At 50.8% G+C, this 21,672-nt stretch overlaps 2 protein-coding genes across 3 annotated transcripts in view; both read left to right on the forward strand.

The window, feature by feature from the left end:
• KIF17 (kinesin family member 17) overlaps positions 1-9,845 on the forward strand; it is a 48,110-nt gene extending 38,265 nt beyond the window's left edge. The window contains exons 12-15 of one of the 2 annotated variants that reach the window (XM_060141204.1): positions 4,905-5,163; positions 6,277-6,347; positions 8,209-8,326; positions 9,305-9,845. In XM_060141204.1, the coding sequence (XP_059997187.1) occupies positions 4,905-5,163; positions 6,277-6,347; positions 8,209-8,326; positions 9,305-9,483 (627 nt within the window). In that variant the 3' untranslated portion in view covers positions 9,484-9,845. The remainder of the gene's footprint in view (positions 1-4,904; positions 5,164-6,276; positions 6,348-8,208; positions 8,327-9,304) is intronic. The other variant, XM_060141203.1, reaches the window with a different exon arrangement.
• Positions 9,846-12,396: 2,551 nt separating this feature from the next.
• Positions 12,397-21,413, forward strand: DDOST (dolichyl-diphosphooligosaccharide--protein glycosyltransferase non-catalytic subunit). The gene is made up of 11 exons (XM_060141209.1): positions 12,397-12,587; positions 12,818-12,928; positions 17,277-17,363; positions 18,224-18,327; positions 18,462-18,556; positions 18,853-18,946; positions 19,210-19,358; positions 19,767-19,914; positions 20,545-20,665; positions 20,788-20,894; positions 20,985-21,413. The coding sequence occupies exons 1-11, from the start codon at positions 12,434-12,436 to the stop codon at positions 21,132-21,134; spliced, it is 1,320 nt and encodes a 439-aa protein (XP_059997192.1). The 5' UTR covers positions 12,397-12,433; the 3' UTR covers positions 21,135-21,413.
• Positions 21,414-21,672: the final 259 nt, after the last annotated feature.

Genomic DNA, 21,672 nt, shown 5'->3' on the forward strand with positions numbered 1-21,672 from the left:
ATTTTATTTTATTTGCTTTCCTCTATGGGGTATCCTTCTCCACTGTAACTTTTTTAAAAAAAATAAATTTTATTTATTTATTTTTGGCTGCGTTGGGTCTTCATTGCTGTGCACGGGCTTTCCCTAGTTGCAGTGAGCGGGGGCTACTCTTTGTTTCGGTGTGCAGTCTCCTCATTGCAGTGGCTTCTCTTGTTTCAGAGCACAGGCTCTAGGTGTGCAGGCTTCAGTAGTTGTGACACACAGGCTCAGTAGTTGTGGCCTGCGCTCTAGAGCTCAGGCTCAGTAGTTGTGGTGCACGGGCTTAGTTGCTCCGCGGCCTGTGGGATCTTCGCGGACCAGGGCTAGAACCCGTGTCCCCTGCATTGGCAGGCGGATTCTTAACCACTGCGTCACCAGGGAAGTCGTCTTCTCCATTATATCTTCTAACTGGATTTTGTTTGTGAAATGAAGGCTATTGGCTGACAAAGGTATTTTAAAAAATCATTATGAAATAGAAGAGAACACTTCTCAATTATTTCTATGGGGCCAGTAACACCTGATACCAAAACCAGACAAAGACATAACAAGAAAACTATAAACCAATATTTTAATGAATATAGATAAAAAATGCTCTACAAGATACCAGCACACCAAATCTAGCAACATATAAAAAGGATTATACACCATGCTGAAGTGGGATTTATCCCAGGAATTCAAGGTTGGTTTAGCATCCAAAAATCAATTAATGTAATATCAATAGAATAAAGGACAAAATCTACATGATCATCTTAATAGATGCAGAAAAAGCATTTAACAAAATTCAAAACCTGTCATGATAAAAACACTCAGCAAACTAGGAATGGAAGGTAACTTCTTCAGCCTGATAAAGGGCATGAAAAACTCACAGCTAACATCATACTCAGTGGTGAAAGACAGAATGCTTTTCCCTTAAGATCAGAAACAAGAAAAGGGTACTTGCTCTTACAACTTCTGTTCAACATTGGACTGGTGGTTCTAGCAAGGGCAGTTAAGCAAGAAAGTGAAATGAAAGGCATCTAGATTGGCAAAGAATAGGTAAAACTATCTCTAGTTGCAGATGACATGATCTTTATATATAGGAAATCTTAAGGAATCCACTAAAAAATTCTACTGGAATCAATGAACAAGTTCAGCAGGATACAAGATCAATAAGGAAAAAGCAGTTGTATTTTTGTACACTTGCAATGAATAATCTGCAAATAGATTTAAGAAAACAATTTCATTTACAATACATCAAAAATAATAAAATACTTAGGAAAAATTTTTTTAAATAAATTTATTTATTTTATTTATTTATTTTTGGCTGCGTTGGGTCTTTGTTGCTGCGCGTGGGCTTTCTCTAGTTGCGGAGAGTGGGGGCAGCTCTTTGTTGCAGTGCACGGGCTTCTCATTGCGGTGGCTTCTCTTGTTGCAGAGCACGGACTCTAGGCACATGGGCTTCAGTAGTTGTGGCTCGCAGGCTCTAGAGTGCAGGCTCAGTAGTTGTGACGCACGGGCTTAGTTGCTCCACAGCATGTGGGACCTTCCTGGACCAGGGCTCGAACCCGTGTCCCCTGCATTGGCAGGTGGATTCTTAACCACTGCACCACCAGGGAAGCCCAGGAAAAAGTTTTACAAAAGAAGTACAAAACTTATATTCCAAAAACTATAAAACATTGTTGAGAGAAATTAAGAATACCTAAATAGAAACTTCCCTGGCGGTCCAGTGGTTAAGACTCTGCACCTCCACTGCAAGGGGCATGGGTTCGATCCCTGGTCCGGGAACTAAGATACCCTGTATGCTGCGCAGCGTGACCAAAAAAAAAAGAGAGAGAGAGAGAGAGAGAGAGAGAGAGAGAAAAGGATACCTAAATAAATGGAAAGATATACCATGTTCATAGATTGGAAGACTTAATTTTGACAAGATGGCAATACTTCTCAAATTGATCTGCAGATTTCAAGGCAATCACTCTCAAAGAACCAACTGGCTTCTTTGAAGAAATTGACAAGCTGATCTTAAAGTTCATATGGAAATTCAAGGGACTCAGAATAGCCAAAATAATCTTGAAAAGAACAAAGTTGGAGGACTCATACTTCCTGATGCAAAATTTACTACAAAGTTACAGTAATCAAGGCTGAGTGGTACTGGTGTAAAGACAGACATATAGAATCAGTGGAATGGAACTGGGGGGGTCTAGAAATAAACCCTCACGTTTACAGTTAGTTGATTTTCAACAAGAGTGCCAAGATGATTCAATGGAGAAAGGATAGTCTTTTCAACAAATGATGCTGGGACAACTAGATACCCACATGCCAAAGAAAGATGCTGGACTCCAACCTCATGTAGTATACAAAAATTAACTCAAAATGAGTCAAAAACCTAAATAGAAGAGATAAAAACTATAAAACTCTTAGAAGAAAATGCAGGTTTAAACCTTTATTACCTTTAATTAGGTAATGCTTTCTTAGGTATGATACCAAAAGCACAAACAACAAAGGAATAAAAGATAAATTGGACTTAATCAAAATTAAACTTTTGTAGGAATTCCCTGGCGCTCCAGTTGTTAGGACCCCACACTTTCACTGTTGAGGGCCCAGGTTCAATCCCTGCTCAGGGAGTTAAGATCCTACAAGCCGCAGGGCGCAGCCAAAACACAACAAAGTAAAACAAAAAAAGAACCAGCAGGTATTTTAAAAAAATCAAACTTTTGTGCTTCAAGGAACACTATCAAAAAAGAGAAAAGACAAAAAAAAAAAAAGAGAGAAAAGACATCTCACATAATGAAAGAAAATATTTTCAAATCATATAGTATGATAAGATGCTTGCATCTAGAAAATATTTAAAAAACTTACAACTCAAGAATAAAAAGACCACCCAATTTTTAAATGGGCAAAGGATCTGAACAGACATTTCTCCAAAGAAGATATACAAATGGCCAATAAACACATGAAAAGATGTTCAACATCATTAGCCATTAGGGAAATGCAACTCAAACCCACAGTGAGATACCATCTCATACCCACTGGGATGATTGTAGTAAAAAAGACATACAATAACAAATGTTGGTGAGGATGTGGAGAAATTGGAGGCCTCATATACTGCTTTGAAAAATAGTCTGGAAGTTCCTCAATTGCTTAAACATAGTGTTACCATATGACCCAGCAGTTACACTCAAGAACAACAAAAATATATCCACACAAAAAATTGTACACTGATGTTCATAGTCGCATTTTTTATTATAGCTGCAAATGAAAACAATCATGAATGAAAACATAATGTGATATATCCACACAATGGAATATTATTTGGCAGGAAAAGGAATGAAGTACTGACATGTTCTACAACATGGATGAACCTTGAAAACTCTATGTTCATTGAAAGAAGCCAGATACAAAAGACCGCATGTTGTATGATTACATTTATATGAAATGTCCAGAATAAACATATCTGTAGAGACAGAAAGTAGACTGGTGGTGATGATTGTACAACTCTGAATATGCTAAAAGCCACTGAATTGTATACTTTATTTATTTATTTTTTTGTGGTATGTGGGCCTCTCACTGCTGTGGCCTCTCCCGTTGTGGAGCACAGGCTCCGGACGCGCAGGCTCAGCGGCCATGGCTCATGGGCCCAGCCGCTCCGCGGCATGTGGGATCTTCCCGGACCGGGGCACGAACCTGTGTCCCCTGCATCGGCAGGCGGACTCTCAACCACTGTGCCACCAGGGAAGCCCTATTTTTTATTTTATTTTATTTTTTGGCTGTGCTGCATGGCTTGTGGGATTTTAGTTCCCTGCTAAAGGATTGAACCCAGGCCCTTGGCAGTGAGAGCGTGGAGTCCTAACCCCTGGACCACCAAGGAATTCCCAAATTGTACACTTTAAATTGGTGAATTGTATGACGTGAACTATATCTCAATAAAGCTGTTATAAAAATCATTGTGAATGATTACAAATGTACAATAATATATTAAGATTGTTACCATGAATGCCATGTATCTACTATCTAGCTACATTCATGGAGCATAATTAATTTAATTGAAGGCCCTGTGTACCCACCCCTCCCTCATGGCTGTGTCCTACCAGACATCCTGTGTTCTCAGTTGATTACATGTGACTATCATTCCCATGAATTTATTTTTAAATTTTTAAAAACATTTATTTTATTTTATTTATTATTATATTATTATTATAACTTATTCCCATGAATTTAAAACAGTCTTCTTTACTAATCAAACTGCCCCTGCTCTTTGAGGAAACAGATTGTGCCAAGGTGTCTTGGGGTTCAGGGAGGGCCTGGTTGGAGTTGGGAGTCCCCATGCTTAGGAGGCTATGGAGGGCCAGTCTGGCAGACCTGGGCAGGAGATCAAAAAAATCTGGAACCCATGGTGAAATCAAGGTGGGTCTGATTCTTAAGTCTGGTGTTTGTCACATCATAACAGGATTGTGCCAGTGGAAGAGCAAGGACTGTTGAGTCTGAGAATTTATGCCTACTGCTTCTTTAGATGAAGAGTTCGTACAGTTCTCTGAGATCCTGTAGGACTGTGGTGACTACAGTGTTACGTGTGGAGCCTTCTAAAAGGTTCCTGAATAAAATGTACGAGTGTGGGATGGAGACTGAGGGCTGGCAGTGGGGGTTGGTGATAAGCCTCTCTTGCTGCTTTCTGCAGGGCTGTGGACCCTGTAGGTGCTCATTTAAACACTGAGTGGAGAGGTGGGAGGGAAGGTGAATGAATCAATGGAAGGATGACAGGACAGACGGTGGAGATCAGAATGGATGGGTGAGTGGATCAGTGAGCAGAGGATGAGTGGCTGGCCGGAGGGGCAGGGAGCGGATGCAGAGGTCAGATGGATGGTGAAATGTGTCGATGTCTTTCCTCCTCACTGCTTGTCATTCCTTGTTTTTAGCTTCGGGCGGCAGAGGTGGAGATCAAAGATCTGCAGTCAGAGTTTGAGCTAGAGAAGATCGATTACTTGGCCACCATCCGTCGGCAGGAACGTGACTTTATGCTCTTCCAGCAGCTCTTGGAGCAGGTGCAGCCCCTGATTCGCCGGGACTGTAACTATAGCAACCTGGAGAAGATAAGGCGCGAATCCTGCTGGGATGAGGATAATGGCTTCTGGAAGATCCCCCAGCCCATCATCATAAAAACCAGCCTCCCAGTAGGTCAGGAACTTTGCTGCGCTGCCCCTCAGCAGTTGTCCCTGCCCTTCTCCACAGTTTGCCCTCCTGCAGGCTGACAGGTGGCCATGCACCTCTCCCTGCTGGCTGTGGGTACAGCAGACATGTGACTCTGGGTACCCAAAATGTTGGGGACCTGAGAGTCAGACAGATGTGGGTTGGAATTCTGGCTCCACCATTCCCTGTGTGACCTTTTGGGGACTCAGTGCCCTCCTCTGTGAAATGGGGATTAATAACAGCACTTTCCTTAAAGATTGCTGGGTGGCTTAAAATGTGTTAGTACCTGTAAGACCCTTAGAGCCACGCCTGGCGCATTTTAAACGTGTGGTACATTTTCTTATCATGATCATCATTGTCATTATTTCATCCTGCAATGACCCTGTGAAGGACAAAGATGTTTTACACCTGTTTTACATATGAGGAATCTCAGGGAATGTAAGTGACTTATCCAAAATCACAGTCATAGCGGTGAGTTGTAGGCCAGGGACAGAAATGAGCTGTTCAGAGTTTCAGGCCTGGTTCACCTTCTGCTTTTGCCACTGACCTCCTATGTGACCTTATGTTGGGCACTGTCCCTCTCTGGGCTTTGGTCCCCTGATCTTCACAAAGAAGGGGTTGGAAAAGATGGTCTTGAAGGCTCCCCCACCTCCACTGAGCCAGAGTAGGGCCAGACTTGTGGTGGATCCTCTCCAGCCACGTGCTGGCTCTGCCCATTCAGGGAGCAGCAGGCTCCTGCATCCCACGGGGCCGGCACCGGTCCTCACCTGGTCAGAGGGTATCCATCCAGGTCCTACATCTCTGACGATCACGGATGGCACTGGCACCATCCCTACTGAAACTCCAGCCGCCCCATTTCCCACAGTCTGCAGGCAAGAGTGGCCTTTCTCCCTGCGCCCACCTGCTCTCTAGCCTGGAGGCAGTGGAGTGGCTTCTTTGGTCTGAGCCCTCCTGTTGTCTGTTTCCCAAAGCCATCCCCTTGCTTGGACTGGGAGGTGTCCTCCCCTGGCTCCAAGCCTGAGCCAGGCCTGAGCGCCCAGCCCCCTGTCCCTCTGGCCCTCATTCCAGGCAGCAGTGACCGCAACGTCTGTTTTCTCATAGCAGTTTCAACAGGGCTACAGAACAGATCAGCCCGCAAAACCTCCACAGCGGACAACAGTGAACCAGGCTCGGTAAGGTCTCTGGGAGAGCAAGGGGAGAGCTGGCACCGGGCAGGCTTGGCCCCCACGGTGCAGTGCGTCAGTGGTGCTGTAGAAACTGGACTCTGTTTCTGTCCACCTCATGATTAAAGTAGGGGGCTGAGCCAGGACCCTTTCTGTGTAATTCTTTGCACCCAGACCCTCCACCCACTCTGGCCCTCATTCAAAAGCCCTTTATGTGCATAAAGACCAGAGGAAAAGCAGGGGTTCAAGGCAGCCCACCCTGCTGGCGAAGGACAGAAGCTTCAGCTTCAATCCCAGTGGCCAAGGAGTTCATTCTGGTTCCCTTGGTCCCAGCTGGTACCCTTGGACTGAAAGCGTCCTCAGAGTTGCCATAAACAGTCATTGGGATTCTAAAGTCACTTCATTTCATATCTCCCTTGTTTTGTATTACAACAAATATATATATCCTTAAAGGAGAGGTCAGCAAACTTTTCCCTATAGGACCAAACAGTAAATATTTTAGGGTCTGGGGGCCACATGGTCTCTGACACAACTACTCAACTCTGCCATGACAGCACAAAACCAGCCATACGCAATATGTAAACAGATGAGCACAGCTGCGTTCCAGTAAAACTTTACAAGAACAGTCTGTGGGCCGGATTTGGCCCATAGGCTGTAATTTGCTGATCCCTGCCTTAAACCATTACAGATATTTTGGAAAACCTACACAGAAAATACGTTTGCAGTCACGATAAGGCCACTCATAGGTTAATGAATTCCAGCTAAGCATCTCCTCCTGAGCAACTCAGGCTGGTTAAAGCTCTGACCGGCTGCTTTTGATGCCTTAACTTTGTAAAAAAAAAAAAAAAAAGTGTTAAGTTGTTCCTGAAACAACCATTCTTAACCTGGGACCACAAATGGGTTATATTAGAATGCTTTTAGTTCCAGTAAGCAAACTAGGGAATTTATTGGTTCATGTTAAGTGCACCAGTTTCAGGCATGGCTGGATCAAGGGGCTCAACCAGTCCTGGTTCTGTGTGTTTCTTGACCTTTTGGCTCTGCCTCACTTGGAATCCTAGGTTTGGACTCAGGCGGGCTTTCTCCATGTGGCAGGAAAGATGGCTGCTAGCAATTGGTGATCCAATAGGAAGAGAGACCTGGTCTTTTAGAGCATCTTTAAACCAGTGCTTGCGGCAAGATTCTGATTGGCTCTGCCTGGGTCATGGGCCTACTCTTGGACCGATGACTGTATCCAGAAGATGTACTTCTGTGATTGGCCCAGTCTGGGTCACATGTCCAGCTGTGCAGCAAGGGGATGGGCAGGTGGGAGTGGTGATATTCGGGTGCTGTGAATCAGCACCCCACGAGGGCCATGTCAAGGGGGAGAAGGTAGTTCCCTGAAGGAAGAGATTCAGGCTGAAGAAAAGAAATCCACTGTAGCAGTGAAAAATACTAGTCCTTGGTGATAAAAATGTTGGGACTCCAGTTCTCATGATCAGAAGTGAGCTCATGAGCTGAGTACTGTATTGCCTATTCTATGAATATATTGTGATGGGTTTAAGGGTGTGTAGTATCGTGCTTGCCCCGATGGACCTTGTTGTGAGCTTTGCAGGAGGAACAAGGCCCTTCGCGTCCCAAGGAAGATGGGGGTGGAAGGTGGGGAGGAGCACGTGTAGGCCTGGCTGGTGACTGTGACCCTTTTGCCCCGAGCTGCCTAGATCCCACCGCAAGTGTCTGGGGTCTGAAGTGTAGGGTACACCAACGTGGGCAGTGAGGTTCAGGGCAGCCCTGCCACCCAGGCTGGCAGAGCCTGCTGAAGCCTGGGTAAGGGCCCAGGTAAGAACTGCACAAGCAAGGGGTCTTAACCTGTGAGGATTTGGAATCTCAGCAGGAAGAAGACCGCTACAGGCTGATGCTCAGTCGGAGTGACAGTGAAAACATCGCCAGTAACTACTTCCGGCGCAAGCGGGCCACCCAGATCCTCAGTGCGGATCCCATGAAGAGCCTCGGTGAGTGCCGTGCCCAGCTCCTGTCCTCCAGGCCCTCCCTGAGAGCTCTGGAGGATTTGGAGTCACACAGGCCTGGGTCAGAAACCCCTTTCCCTCTCTGAGCCTCAGTTTCCTCAGCAGTAAATTGAGGGGGATATGCCTTCTCCTCAGGATCAGGTGAGATGAGGTGGGAAGTGCTCAGTACACGGCCTCCCCTTTCCTCCCCCGCTCTGTCCATCTCCCGGTGGGGAGGTGCTGAGTTGGATCCTGTGTCTCCCCGACACGCAGAAGGTGCTCAGCACACAGCTTGGGCCCCGGCCTGGAGTTGTCTGGGACTTGGTCAGTTGCCACCAGCTTCCTCAGTTGCCAGTATGGTGACTTTCTCCCACTGAGCCAAGTGGGGGCAAACAGGACCACAAAAGCAAAACACACTTTTACAAGCAAGAATCGAAAATCACTTTGTTCCTCTGCTTTTAAAACTAAAATCAAAGACCACAGAGCTTCTAATAAAAGACCAATAAAAAGCAAATCTCAGTTCTACACAGAGGTTATTTGAGAGACAGAATGGGTGGAGTTGAGGAATAAGGAGGGAAAAGCTGGACAGGAAAGAAACTGACATCAGTTGAGTAGTTGGCATCATGCCCATGTTGCAGGTGAGGAAACTGAGGCTCGGAGAGAAGTGGCTCCCTAGGGTTATACTTCCAGGAAGTGGTGGAGCAGGGATGTGAACCAGGCTTGTGTGGCTTGACAGTCCAGGCTGCCTCAGCCTGAGGCTTTAAAACTCCATGCTCCCAGCCCAGACCCTTTGGATGCAGATGTAGTGCTGGGTCCAAGGCCTCAACCAGAGCAGCTTCTCAGAGCCTGGGGTCCCAGCTGCGGGACCAGGGCCTCTGGCTGGGTGGGGGGTGGACCAGACTTTGCACCCTGCACGCACGGAGTCTTTTCTCTCCATCCTCTGCGCTCCTGGCTCACCAGTGCTTCTGTCCTTCTTCTCCACAGCACATCACAGCTCGCCGCCAGGCCTCAGCTCCCCACTTGGCAACAGCTCTGCCATCTCACCCACCCAGGCCCCTGAAATGCCCCAGCCTCGGCCTTTCCGCCTTGAGTCCCTTGACATCCCCTTCACCAAGGCCAGGCGTAAGAAAAGCAAAAGCAGCTTTGGCGGTGAGGCTCTGTGAACACATTGCCTGCTGCTGCCCTGCCTTTGGGCTCTGTGAGACTGCCAGGCCCCTCCGGGGCAGGCCCAGCTAGGTCTCCTCCCACCTGCCCCCCACAGCACTGGGTGCACCCGAGGGGGCCCTGGCCCTGGGAAAGCACAGTCCCCTCCCTGCTACCCAGAGAGCCCACTCTGCCCAGGGCATGAGCTCCTCGGAGGCTGGACCATCCTTGGAGAGACCTGCTCTGGCTCTCCACGCCACGTCAGCGTTTTCATCTGCCCTCCACTGTGCCCACCAGTGTTGTCCTGTGCCTCCATGGGCTCAGAAACCCCAGCCCTGCCTCAAGGCCTTCACTAGCAGCCCGATAGAGTGGGACAGTGACTTCCACATGGGTCAAGCTCAATGTCTTGGCAATGGAAAATTGTGCTTCCACCTACTAGGCCCCGCTTTGTGAGGAAGCCCTGTGGGACGGGCACAGGAGTCCTGGAGCAGCTGTTCCCGCAGTGCCTATGCTCAGCTGGTCTGCGGCGCAGAGGAGGCCACTCCACATTAAGCTGCCCTAATAAACTGCCTTTAGCTGCTGAACTGCCCTTCTCTGATCCTCTGATAGCATCACTGGGGCCCCTCCCTGCCGCTGCCTGGCCTTCATGGGGAAGCTCTTTCTGGAGCAGGGATTCTTAACTGCCTGTAGGCTCCAGGGTCTCTGCAATCCCCTGTAATTGTGAGTATAAGTGCATTTTTTTCTGGGGAGAGCATGTGAATGTGAACTGTCATTAGATTCTCGAAGGATCTGTGACCCCGGAAAGCAGAGTCCTTGTTCTGGAAAATAGAGGCCACATCTTGCTGAGGCCCAGAGAAGACCCAGGTCTTGATGGCCCTCAGGGGCTGTGCTGGAACTGCGTGTCCTAACATGGCCAGAAATGAATCCAGGCCACCCCAGCTGCCTAAGACAGACCCATCCCCTTGCCCATTGTATCCCAGGCCTGCCCTGTGGGAGGGGCCCACAATCTGAGGGAAAAGCCTTGGTCTTTGGTGCTATCCTAAGCCTCATTTCACGCTGAGCCTCATCTGTAAAATGGGGATACCAACCTCATAGGGTCATCGTGAAGGTTAAATGAGATAGTGTGTGAAGTTCCCAGTGCATAGCAGGTGCTCCGTGTTAGTCCCCCTAAATCCTCCCCCTCCATATTTTGTATTAATTACTGTGATACCTGCCACAAGCCACATGTCTGGGCCAAGGAGCTCACGCCCTGGAGAAGCTAGGGTGGAAGGTGATTAGGAAACTTCGGAGATCAGTCTAAGGGAAGTCAGGCCACAGTGCATACCCTGAGCGAGAGGATGTAAGATATCAGGTCTTTATGGGGAACAAAGTGCCCTTGTGAAGGGAGCAGCAGAGGGTAGGGCTACCATAAAGGATGGAGAAGATCCCGGGGCTTAAGATGGGAATGTGGGAAGAGGGTTCCTGGTGGAGGGGGCTGCATGAACAAAAGGCAGGAGGTGGGGAAGCTCAGGGTATGTTAAAGGTGGGAGGAGAACTGTTCCATGGAAGCCCTGAGCAGGGATGGAGAAGCTGATGAGGCTGCCAAGATGAGTTTAGGTGGAGACCTGAGTAAGTAGCCTTTGGGTGCCCCTGAGCCGTGGCAGACTGCTCAGCAACAGGCCGGCACCATCAGGTCTGAGCTTGGTGGATTGACGTGGCATTGTGTGCAGAAGGGCAGGAGGGCTGGGGTGAGAGGCTTAACCTTCTGTGCAGCCCTAACCTTCCATGCAGGGGATGGAGGTAGAATCCGTTAAGGAGATGCACAGAGCGAGACTTTTTGACTTTTGCCCCCGCATTCTTGGCTTGGTGGCCAAGTATAAGAGGTCAGAAAAGAACAGCTACCTTCTCTCTCCACAGTTACCTTCACCATTTGCCCTGGGATTGTGTTTGGGACCCAGAGAATTGCTGAAGTCTTAGAGATGCTTGTGGTAGCTTTTACTTAGAGTCGTGGTGGGACTGAGGCAGGTCTGAGGTGAGCGGTGGCCCTGTGTCAGTTTAGAAGGGGCGGGGGCCAGCAGTACTGAGTGGAGGCTCAGCCTGGCTCTGCACGAAGTGCTTCAAAACCCGCCCTAGTCCTCCCACGAGCCAAGGCTGTTCCAAAGGCACACCGATAAGTAGGAGAGCTGGGCCTCGCCAGTGTCTATTGCCAGCCTAGGACAGTGGCCTGGAGACCAGGGAAATGCCCAGGTAACAGGGCTAGTGAGAGACGGGGCTTCGAAATGAACTCAGCTAGAGGTTTTGAATGGTAGGCCAGTCCGTCGCCCATCCACACTGCCTCCAGTGTGGTCCAACAGGCGGGGGAGGACAGGCCCGCGCCAAGGCCCTGGGCCCCTGAGCAGCAGGACAAATTCCCCACCCCCTCCGCGGTCCCTGATCTTTTTCCAACCACTTTCTCCCTGGAAACAGTGGGGGTGGGGCCTTGTTCCTAGTCGAATCTGTCCTGGGCCAGTGAAGACCGAGGAGGTGGCCCGAGTTCACGCCGCCACTGCCCCAGACCCTGCCCTGAACGCGACGGCCCAGACCAGGACGAATAGGTTGAAGAGGCGGGACGCACCCATCCGTCCCAAGCTCCGGCGGGAAGCGGGCTCTGGGCTCTAGGCGGAAGCCCGGGATGGGCGGAACCAAGGGGCTAGTAACCCTGTTGATTGGTCGCGGCAGCAGAGCTGTCTCTCTAGGATTGAGCCTTTTCCTTTCGAGAGGCGGAGCCGCGTGCCCCTTTCACCAATAGGATTCAGAGTGTCCACCTCCTACCGGTGCACTTCCGGCCGCGCTCCCCGCCCCTCACCGTCCGAGCAGCGGCTCCGAACGCCCAGCCCCGACGTACTCGGATCACTTCCGGGTTGTACTCCACGACCACGGGCCGCGATTGGGCGACTGTGGAAGGAGCACTTCCGGTGTCAGGTGCTTGGGTTCTTTGGCAGGAGCAGGAAGATGGGGCTCGGCGCCGCGGTCCGTGCTTGGTCCCTCTTGTGGCTGCTGCTGCCCTTGCTTGGCCTGGTCGGCGCCAGCGGTGCCCGCACCTTGGTGCTGCTGGACAACCTCAACCTGCGGGAGACGCATTCGCTTTTCTTCCGGAGCCTGAAGGGTGAGACTGGGGTCCGAGGGGGCGGCAGGTGAAAGTCTGGGGTTGGAAAGGTCCCCAAGCCCAAGGACATTGGCTGCTCTCCCTCCCACTCGTTTTCCATGAGCTGGCTGTCCAGGTCTGACCTGCCTCTAGTGGGGCGGGAGGGTGGGGGCGGAGAACGGTCATGATCTGTGCAGCGGTGGTTTCCCTTTGCGTCCCCGTCTGCCTCAGCTCTCTGTTTTCTTCTCCAGATCGGGGCTTTGTACTCACATTCAAGACCGCAGATGACCCCAGCCTGTCCCTCATTAAGTACGGGGAGTTCCTCTATGACAATCTCATCATCTTCTCCCCTTCGGTAGAAGGTAAGGGCTGCCGGTCGCTCCCAGAACTGGGATTCGAGGCCCAGGACTGATTTATCCCTTTCTTCAGGATCTTGGGCATGTTCTGGGATGGGGTGAGTCGCCGGCCCTGGGCGCTGCTGCCAACAGAGAAGGGGAAAATGTTTACTTCTAATCTGGGCTTAGGAGAGGACATCTTCTTTCCAAAAGACACAGCTGAGGCTTGTGGGATCAAGTGTTGTTGCAGACCATAGAACTCCGGGCTCGGGATTCCCTGGTGGTCTGGTGGTGAGGACTCTGTGCACTTTCACGGCCGAGGGTGCGGGTTCAATCCCTGGTCGGGGAACTAAGAGCCCACAAGACGCCCGGTGAGGCTAAAAAAAAAAACCCCCCAAAAACCCCTCCTGGCTCTGCTACTTAGGGAAGGGAGTTTTCTCTGTTAAAGGGCCTGATAAGAAAGATGGACACTCCACCCCCACCACCACACCATTGGGTTTGCCTGTGTGGAAAGAGGAAATGGCGTGCTATAAATATGGTTTGCTGTTAAGGGGCACTGATGGTAGTTGATCCTAAGAATTCAGATGGAGTCATAGTTAGGCTGAAAAGAACCTTTAGTGATTACCTAGTCTTACCCCCTGTTTGAGGCTGGGTGGGTATGTCCAGGGCTTAGCAGAAGGCTGGTTGTTGATCAGAATGAACATCTTCACTAAATTTTCCAATTGACATTCCTGTGATAGAGAGCTTACTATCTTATGAGGCAACCCACTACACCACTGGACAACTCTGTTAAGAAGTTCTTATATTAAACTGGAATTTGTCTCCCACTTCCTGCTTTGTTTATTTGGGGTCAGGGAGGGAAAGGGTTTCTGATACTCCCCAGGGCCTTAGAGAATAGGCGTAGTGCTTATTTTGCTTACAGACATAGCCTTCACCAAATCAGGGCCCATTCAGTTGTTTCTTCTCCAGACTAAATATCCCCAGTTCCTTTGGCTGTTTCCCGTTTGTCGTGCTTTTGTGAGCATCCCAGTCATTCTCTTCTTTAATGGCTTCAGTTTATCTTTTTCTCAGAGGACACAAGTTGTCCCTGTCTGGGGTAAGACAGTACTGCCATCCCTTCCTTCAGCTGATGAAGCTTAGGAAGGCTTTCTCTTCACTGGCATCGACTTTATTCTCTGTGGTTTGTGTGAGACGGGGTTCTGCCAAATCCCTGACGTATTTTCCCCAAGTTCCTTTTACTTATCGAGCTGCCCCCACCTCCCCTGCAGCATGTGCCTTTGGAATTGGCTTTTTGGAGGCAAGTGTAGTTGAACCAGTTAAAATCTTCAAGTCACTAGGCAGGCGAATGGAGCCTTTAGCAGATAATTGGCGTTTGCCAGGTTGCTGCGGTGGCGGAACTTTGAGATTGGAGCCTGCCCTTGAGGAATTTTTTAGTCTATCTGTAAGGAAGTAAAAATAAATAAAAATAAGGACTTGAAAGGAGTTACCAAACCACGTGTCGGGATGTCCAAGATGGAGTGGAGGGGCCGCCCAGGTTGTGCTCGGGAGTGTCTCTGAGAGGCAGGGAAGCAGTGGCAGGTAGATTGGGAGGAGGCTGAGGTAGGCTGCTGTTGGTGGGAGAAACGGCAGAGCCTAAAAAACTGCTTCACAGATCGCAGTCAATTCCATTCTCCCTTCATGATTTTTACCATTTTCCATATCATTTGTGCTCATAAAGTTTTTCTTCAAATTGACCTGCTTTAAAAAAAAACAACACTAAAATACCAGTTTAAAAGGAAACTAGTAATGAACCCATTATCACCACTGCAAATGGAAAGCCAGGGCCATCATTTGCAGTCAGTAGCGGGTACCTGTAAATAGAATGAATGCAGTGCCGTCAAGTTCTAGCTGATTCTCAGTCTGCTGAAGGCTTTGGGCCCGAGACGTCCTCTTAAAAGAGGAGGTGAGCTAGTTTAGAGAAGCGTTAAGACCAGTATTGGACTGTGACCATTCTCTTTGATCGAGAAGGCTGGAAAAATAATTGGAAGGGGAACAATGTCTCTGAGACGCAGTGCTATTTGAAGCCCTGCCCCACATCTGTTGTCACCCTGTCTGCCCTGCAGGGTGGGGAACGTTGTCGTAGGAAACCCTCCTGGGCGCCCGGGGAGGAGGCTACCGTGCTGGGGGCTGGGTTCAGGGTAAGAGTTTGGCCCCCACTCTGAGGGCCCTCCTGTGCTACCACCGTGGTCCCCTTAGGTGTGAGGACGCCGGCCTGGTTTCTGTCTCCATGTGGAGATCGGTGGGTTCCTTGCCCTCTCTGGGATCCGGAAGCTCCCAAGGCACATGCAGTAACGGCTACAGGAGAAGGATCCTTCGCACATCCTCTGCACCCAGGAAACACTGGGTTGTTTTACAGATGGGGAAACGGGCTCAGAAAGGTGAAGGGATTGCCTGGATCTAAGCCCGGGTATCTCAATTTCATAGCCTGTGTTACTATGCTAGAGTTTCAACGGCAACACTCTTGACGTTTTGGGCTGGACAATTCTGTGTTGTGGGCGCTGTCCCGGGCCCCTACGCATCAGACAGCAGTAGCCTCCTTCCCCCTCGTGACGAGAAACATCTCCGAGCATTGCTCTGAGCAGCACAGTCGCCTTGCTTGGGAACCACTGTGCTGCACCACGAAGCTGTCTTTGTGCTGTCTGAGGATCTGCCTGGCCTCTCTGGAGGAGGGTGGATGGGGCTTAGCGTGCTGTGAGGGGTTGAGTCTGCACACACAAGATGTTCCGTCTATGCCTGACGGAAAGGCACGACGCTTTTAGTTTTTTCTCCTGAAAATTACCCCTTAGAAAAGAGGGCCGTTCTTCTATTCAGATCTTCACAAAGTTATGTCGTGGACTCATTTCTAACTGCCTGGTGGATGTAATGGACAGACTTCTGTGTCCAGTCCCAGTAAATGGTACCTGCAACCTTCCAGTTGCTCAGGCCAGAAATCTTGGGGGGTTGTCCTTAGTGCCTCTCTCCCTCTCACACCCCACATCAGGCTTGGCCTTCAGAATGAAGGTGTAGGCCCATGCCTCCTCCCCATTTCCCCTCCCCACCTCCCCCTCCACCCCTGTGGTCCAGTCACCACCCTTCACCGCCTGGGTGATCGCAGTGGCCTCCTAACCCATGACTCTGCTTCCACCCTCACCCCCTGTACCCGATTCCCCACCTAGCTGCCAGAACCATCCTTTAAAGATACAAACAGATTACGTTGGTCTCCTGCTCAAAGCCCTCCAGTGGCTCCTCCACGTGGCCATTGTCGTCACGGGGCCTACAGAGCCTGCAGGAACCGGCCTGCTCTGCTGCTTCTCGCCGCTTTGCACTCTCCAGTGGAGACCTGCTCCCCACCTCGGGGACCTCGCCCCTGTCCTCGATGCCTGGGATGCTCGCGCCCGCATCTGCCCAGCTCGCTCTCGCACCTGCTCAAAGGCACTGTGCTTTCCCAAGGGCTTCCCTGATCAGCATGCACGTATTACAGCCCCTCTCCCCCCTTTATTTTTCTTCTCAGCACACAGGAAATAATTTTCATGTAATGGATAAGTGAATTACTAAGCACTCCCGCCATTACTTTATGTTGAACGTCAGGGCGCACTTCGGGGAAGACTCAGGAGCCTGCGGTAGCCCCACTCAGTGCTAGTTCTGGATGCTTGCGGCTGTCCCAGCTGATTGACCAGAAAGGGTGTGCTCTCACAATCACAGGTGCTGGAAATTAGTGCACCTTTTTGGTGATCACTTTAAAACAGTATGTGAAGTGGTCCTGTTATGGCCGTCCTGGATCTAAATCTGTAGGATTAATAGGGAAAAAACCTCTCATGTCAGGCAAAGGAGTCCTAGTGTCAAGTGACAGCATCATCCTCAAATTCAAAAGGGCTGTTTCTCAGATGGCTTAGACGGAAGTGAAGTTGATGGGCCCTGGAAAACTGTTAGGTGACCCCAGAAGTGGCTCGGGTGAAGACAAAGATACTGATGTGAAAGGTGCAGGTGATAAGTTTGAATGAAATTGTTTCATGAGATGTGAGTGGGAAAATGCGACATTTCTAGATGAATAGTTTATGTGTGACTTGAAATATGTATGACTAACTTGACAGCTATAATTGGTAGGTGTTTGATTATTTCATTCATACTTCTAAAGGTTTATGAATTTGAGTCATTAGTTTTGGCTCTTCACACTGGGGAAGCTGGGAGAATTGCCCTGTGTCGGGGTGTGCGTGGTAAAGGTCCCTCTCGTTTTGGGCCTCCAGAGGGTGCTATCCTGTGATTGACTGCGGCTGGTCTGCGGGCCACCTTCCCCGCCCAGATGTCAGAGGAGCAGTTAGAGGAACCTTCTGGGTCATGAGTCTGGTGATTCTTTCAGATTTCGGGGGAAATATCAACGTGGAGACCATCAGTACCTTTATCGACGGTGGAGGCCGTGTCCTGGTAGCTGCCAGCTCAGACATTGGTAAGTCTGACCTGGGAAGTTCTGGTGTTTTCCACCATTTCTCCAGGGAGCTTAGAAAGCTTTACAAATGGAAGCTGACAAACTGGCGCTCACGGGGGGGCCTCAGCCAGGGAGGGAGTGAGGGGACGCCAGTGCCATCTGGCCCCTCCTGTGCTTTCCTGTGACCAGAGCCCATGAGATGAGAAGTGGGTCCTTTTAAGGACTGGGGTCCCTGTTTGTTTGTTTTTCCCTTCTTCTGTTTTTGTCTTTTTCCTTTGTTTCTTTCGTGTTGTTTTGGTGGCTCTTCTCTTACGAAAAGAAGGCAAGAGGGGAGGTTTGACAGATTATTTTTGTGTTTCTTACATCGGACATTTTCAAAGATACGTAGAAGCAGGGAGAGGAGAGTTCCAGTGTTCCGAATCCCATGTACTTACCACCCAGCTGCACCAGTGAACACCACTGACCAGTCTTGTTTCATTCCTTCCAGTGTCGATGGGTTTTTAAAACCATACTGGGTGGGGTTCTTGGTGGGGCAATGATGAGGAAGAGAGAAACCTCGTAAGCCCAGGCTCATCCAGATCAGGTTCGCCCGTGCCAGTTACTTCGCTTCCAAGGAGGTTTTTGCGCAGAACCAAGGTCACTGTGCTTGCGAGGGAGAGGGCCAGGTGGTGGCACTTGTCAGTTCAGGCTCCGACTCGCGCAGGCAGAACACCGTGCTGTTGCCCAGGGGTCCAGTGGGCGCTGCGCCCGGCCTGCTGAAGCTGCAGGGCCCCGGGGCTGACTGGTAGAGAGCGGCTCGTGAGGACGCTAGGACGAGGGGCACTGCTTAGCCCAGGGCCCGCCTTAGGGTCGGTCAGGCATCTCTTGGGTCTGTACTGCAGGTGACCCTCTTCGAGAGCTGGGCAGTGAGTGTGGGATCGAATTTGACGAGGAGAAAACAGCTGTCATCGACCATCACAACTATGACATCTCAGACCTTGGCCAGGTAATCAGGCCTGTCACCTTCCAGGTTTCAGGGCCTAATAGCAAAATTCAGCCTAGAAACCGGGAGGGCATCCGGAGAGGCTCCGTGGCTTGGGGCGCCTTTTCCTGACCCCCATCTTCCCTCTGCCCCTGCAGCATACGCTCGTCGTGGCCGACACGGAGAACCTGCTCAAGGCCCCGACCATCGTGGGGAAGTCGTCTCTGAATCCTGTCCTCTTTCGAGGTGTTGGGTGAGTGAGCAGCGAGAGGCCTGCAGAAAGCCCGGGGGAAGAAGGGATCGCTTTCTTCTGCCAGGAAACCGGCCCAAACTTGTGACTGTTGGGGGCCTTTCCTTCCCCAGAGGATGTGGGTGAGGTGAATATGTGACGTTAAGAGTTAGGCTCCGTTGGGACAGCAGGAGGAGTGCTAGGGGATTGGCTGTTAGAAGTAGGATTAATTCTTAGGAAGAAATGGCTCCTGGAGGGCCCCAGGTCCTTTGGGCTGAGCCCCTGGGGTCCGGGCTGGCCCTTCTCTTGTCCTTCTCCAGGATGGTGGCCGACCCCGACAATCCTCTGGTGCTGGACATCCTGACGGGCGCTTCCACCTCCTACTCCTTCTTCCCCGATAAACCCATCACCCAGGTGAGGGGCCCTCGCCGCCGTGAGGCCTTCCGGCCCTGGGCCTGGTAGCAGAGCACTTTTTGTTTGAAAACGAGAAGCAAGGAGAGCACCCTTCTCTGAGGCAATGAAATGAGAAGTTGGTGGGAGGGGGACGAGGGCAGCCACAGCGGGGTAGCGGGGTGGGTCTCAGCTTCTGCCCTCAGCTGGGGCCCAGGCTGGCCCGAGGCCCCGCTGCTGGTCCCTCGCCCTGGCTCTCCTGGCTGACGGCGTCGTGTCGTTCCCAGTACCCCCATGCCGTGGGGAAGAACACCCTCCTCATCGCGGGGCTGCAGGCCAGGAACAACGCCCGGGTCATCTTCAGCGGCTCCCTCGACTTCTTCAGCGACGCCTTCTTCAACTCGGCGGTGCAGAAGGCCGCGCCCGGCTCCCAGAGGTAGATGCAGGGGGTGCTTAGGCGTGAGGTCTGGGCGGTAGGTCTGCGTGGATGGGGAAGAAGGAGGCTTTTAGCTAGGAGTGTCAGAGGCTACGTTATCTTCAGGTGCTTTAAAATTATTCGAAGACTTTATATTGTTGATGTTGGCAGTCCAGACTTTTCAGGATAGTGATGGCTTCTCTGGAGATGTTTCAGTAACTGTGTATTTATTGTGCAGGTGACACCCAAAGCAACACCTCACACCTGTCCTTCTGTGCTCCTGTTCACCAGCATCCCTAGATGTGTGTGGCCTCTAGGCAGAAATCGGCTGTGTGTGGTTTATCTTGGCGGATAGTGATTGGTTTACCAGGCACCCCTGGAAGGAAGCTGGTCCCAGCGCTCCAGCCTCTCCTGTTTCCCCTTCTGCAGGTATTCCCAGACAGGCAACTATGAGCTAGCTGTGGCCCTTTCCCGCTGGGTGTTCAAGGAGGAGGGTGTCCTACGTGTGGGGCCTGTGTCCCATCATCGGGTGGGCGAGACAGCCCCACCCAACGCCTACACTGTCACTGACCTAGTGGTAAGAGCTCCTTGGAGCGGGAGGGCCCCCGGGTTTTGGCGAAGTTGATTCCGCTCAAAAGCACTTACTGAACATTTCTGTGTTGGGCCTGAGGGGCCTAAACAAGGCTGAATAAGTTCATCTTCACTGTAAGAAAGTCAGTTGAGGTGCGGAGAGCCTGCCTAGTAAACCCATACCCTAACAGGTGGTCTTTGGAGGAGGTGTGCTTTTGCTGTGCGAATGCAGTGGTGGGAGGGGCTTTGCTGATTCACTCTGCTAGGAGCGGAATTCACATGAGAAACCACATTTGAGTTGGGTCTTGAGGATGAATCCGTCAGGAAGAGAAGTAGGGAGAGGCGAGAGCAGTGAATATGGAAGCAGGGATGCCCAGGAGTGCCCGGTGCTTTCGGGAAGGGCGGTGTTTGGGTGCAGGCTTCCACGGGCTTGTAAAGGGGTGCAGGTACGAGTCGGGGGGTGAGCCGGCTGGGTGGCGTCCTCCATCACTGTCCAGGAGCGGTGGGTGGGGCTTGCCCGGGTTTTCGGAACGCCTGGTGGTTCCTGCCAGACTCACTGTGGGGACTCAGTGCAGCTGGGGGCTGGGGGCGTCCCGCCAGTTCCCGGCTACCCCGGCCAACCAGCCTCTCGCCTCAGGAGTACAGCATCGTGATTGAGCAGCTCTCAGACGGCAAATGGGTCCCCTTTGATGGTGATGACATCCAGCTGGAGTTTGTCCGCATTGATCCTTTTGTGAGGACCTTCTTGAAGAGGAAAGGTGAGTGCAATTCTTGCAAGAGAAAACTCTGGGAAGCCTGTCCCTGCCTCGGGCCGGCTCTCGTGCGGCCGACAGACACCGTGGGAAGCCCTTCCTAGTTACGTGTCTCGGCTCTTCCCCAGCTGGCAAGTACAGCGTCCAGTTCAAGTTGCCTGACGTGTACGGTGTGTTCCAGTTCAAAGTGGATTACAACCGGCTAGGCTACACGCACTTGTACTCCTCCACTCAGGTAAGCCAGCTTGCAGCCCCGTCCCCAGCCAGCGCCTGCCCCACCTGGGCCTCCGCGTGGCCAGGGCCTGCCATCTCTGTCGTGTCGCAGGTGTCGGTGCGGCCCCTGCAGCACACGCAGTACGAGCGCTTCATCCCCTCGGCCTATCCCTACTACGCTAGCGCCTTCTCCATGATGGTGGGGCTCTTCATCTTCAGCGTCGTCTTCTTACACATGAAGGAGAAGGAGAAGTCTGACTGAGGGGCCGGCGCCCCAGACTCCTTTCAGCAGACATGGAGGGTTTTTATAGGACTGCTTTTTCTCCCCTTTATGGTGGGTCTTTTTGGGGGGTTTTGTTTTTTTTAAAGCCACGGACAGTGGCACAGCTTACCTCAGCGGGAGATGGAACAATGAGTACCAAGGGGTGGGGGGGTTGGGGAATAATTTCTAAGTTTTTCCACCTTGAATGCTAAGTGTGTTTTCACATGTGAAGTCAACTCTCATTTCTAAAATAAAGAGAAACATCGCCCTCAAACTTCATCTGGCCCCCGTTGTGCTTTGCTGATGGTGTGGGTGCTGCTGAGAAATGACTGGATACAAAACAGTAAGTGGCCTTTTTTAGTTTTGCTGAAGACTGGAAATGACAGAGCTTCTAAACGTCAAGGGATAAAATAAGGTTAATAAAGGCCAGTGGGGAAATCACTGAAATTGGAAATCTAGGAAGTCAACAGTGCTTGACTTTATAACAGAATTATAGAACTGCTTGGTTGAAAAGAACCTTAAATTATGTTCACCTTGC

Source organism: Lagenorhynchus albirostris, chromosome 2 (genome assembly GCF_949774975.1).
Source record: "Lagenorhynchus albirostris chromosome 2, mLagAlb1.1, whole genome shotgun sequence".
NCBI classification, from domain to species: domain Eukaryota; kingdom Metazoa; phylum Chordata; class Mammalia; order Artiodactyla; family Delphinidae; genus Lagenorhynchus; species Lagenorhynchus albirostris.

Coding starts and splice junctions, on each gene's coding strand:
- DDOST (XM_060141209.1), top strand. CDS start 12,434: ATGGGGCTCGGCGCCGCGGTCCGTGCTTGGTCCCTCTTGTGGCTGCTG. Junction 17,364..18,223: donor AGCTGCCAGCTCAGACATTG/GTAAGTCTGACC, acceptor TCTGTACTGCAG/GTGACCCTCTTCGAGAGCTG. Junction 18,947..19,209: donor CCGATAAACCCATCACCCAG/GTGAGGGGCCCT, acceptor TGTCGTTCCCAG/TACCCCCATGCCGTGGGGAA.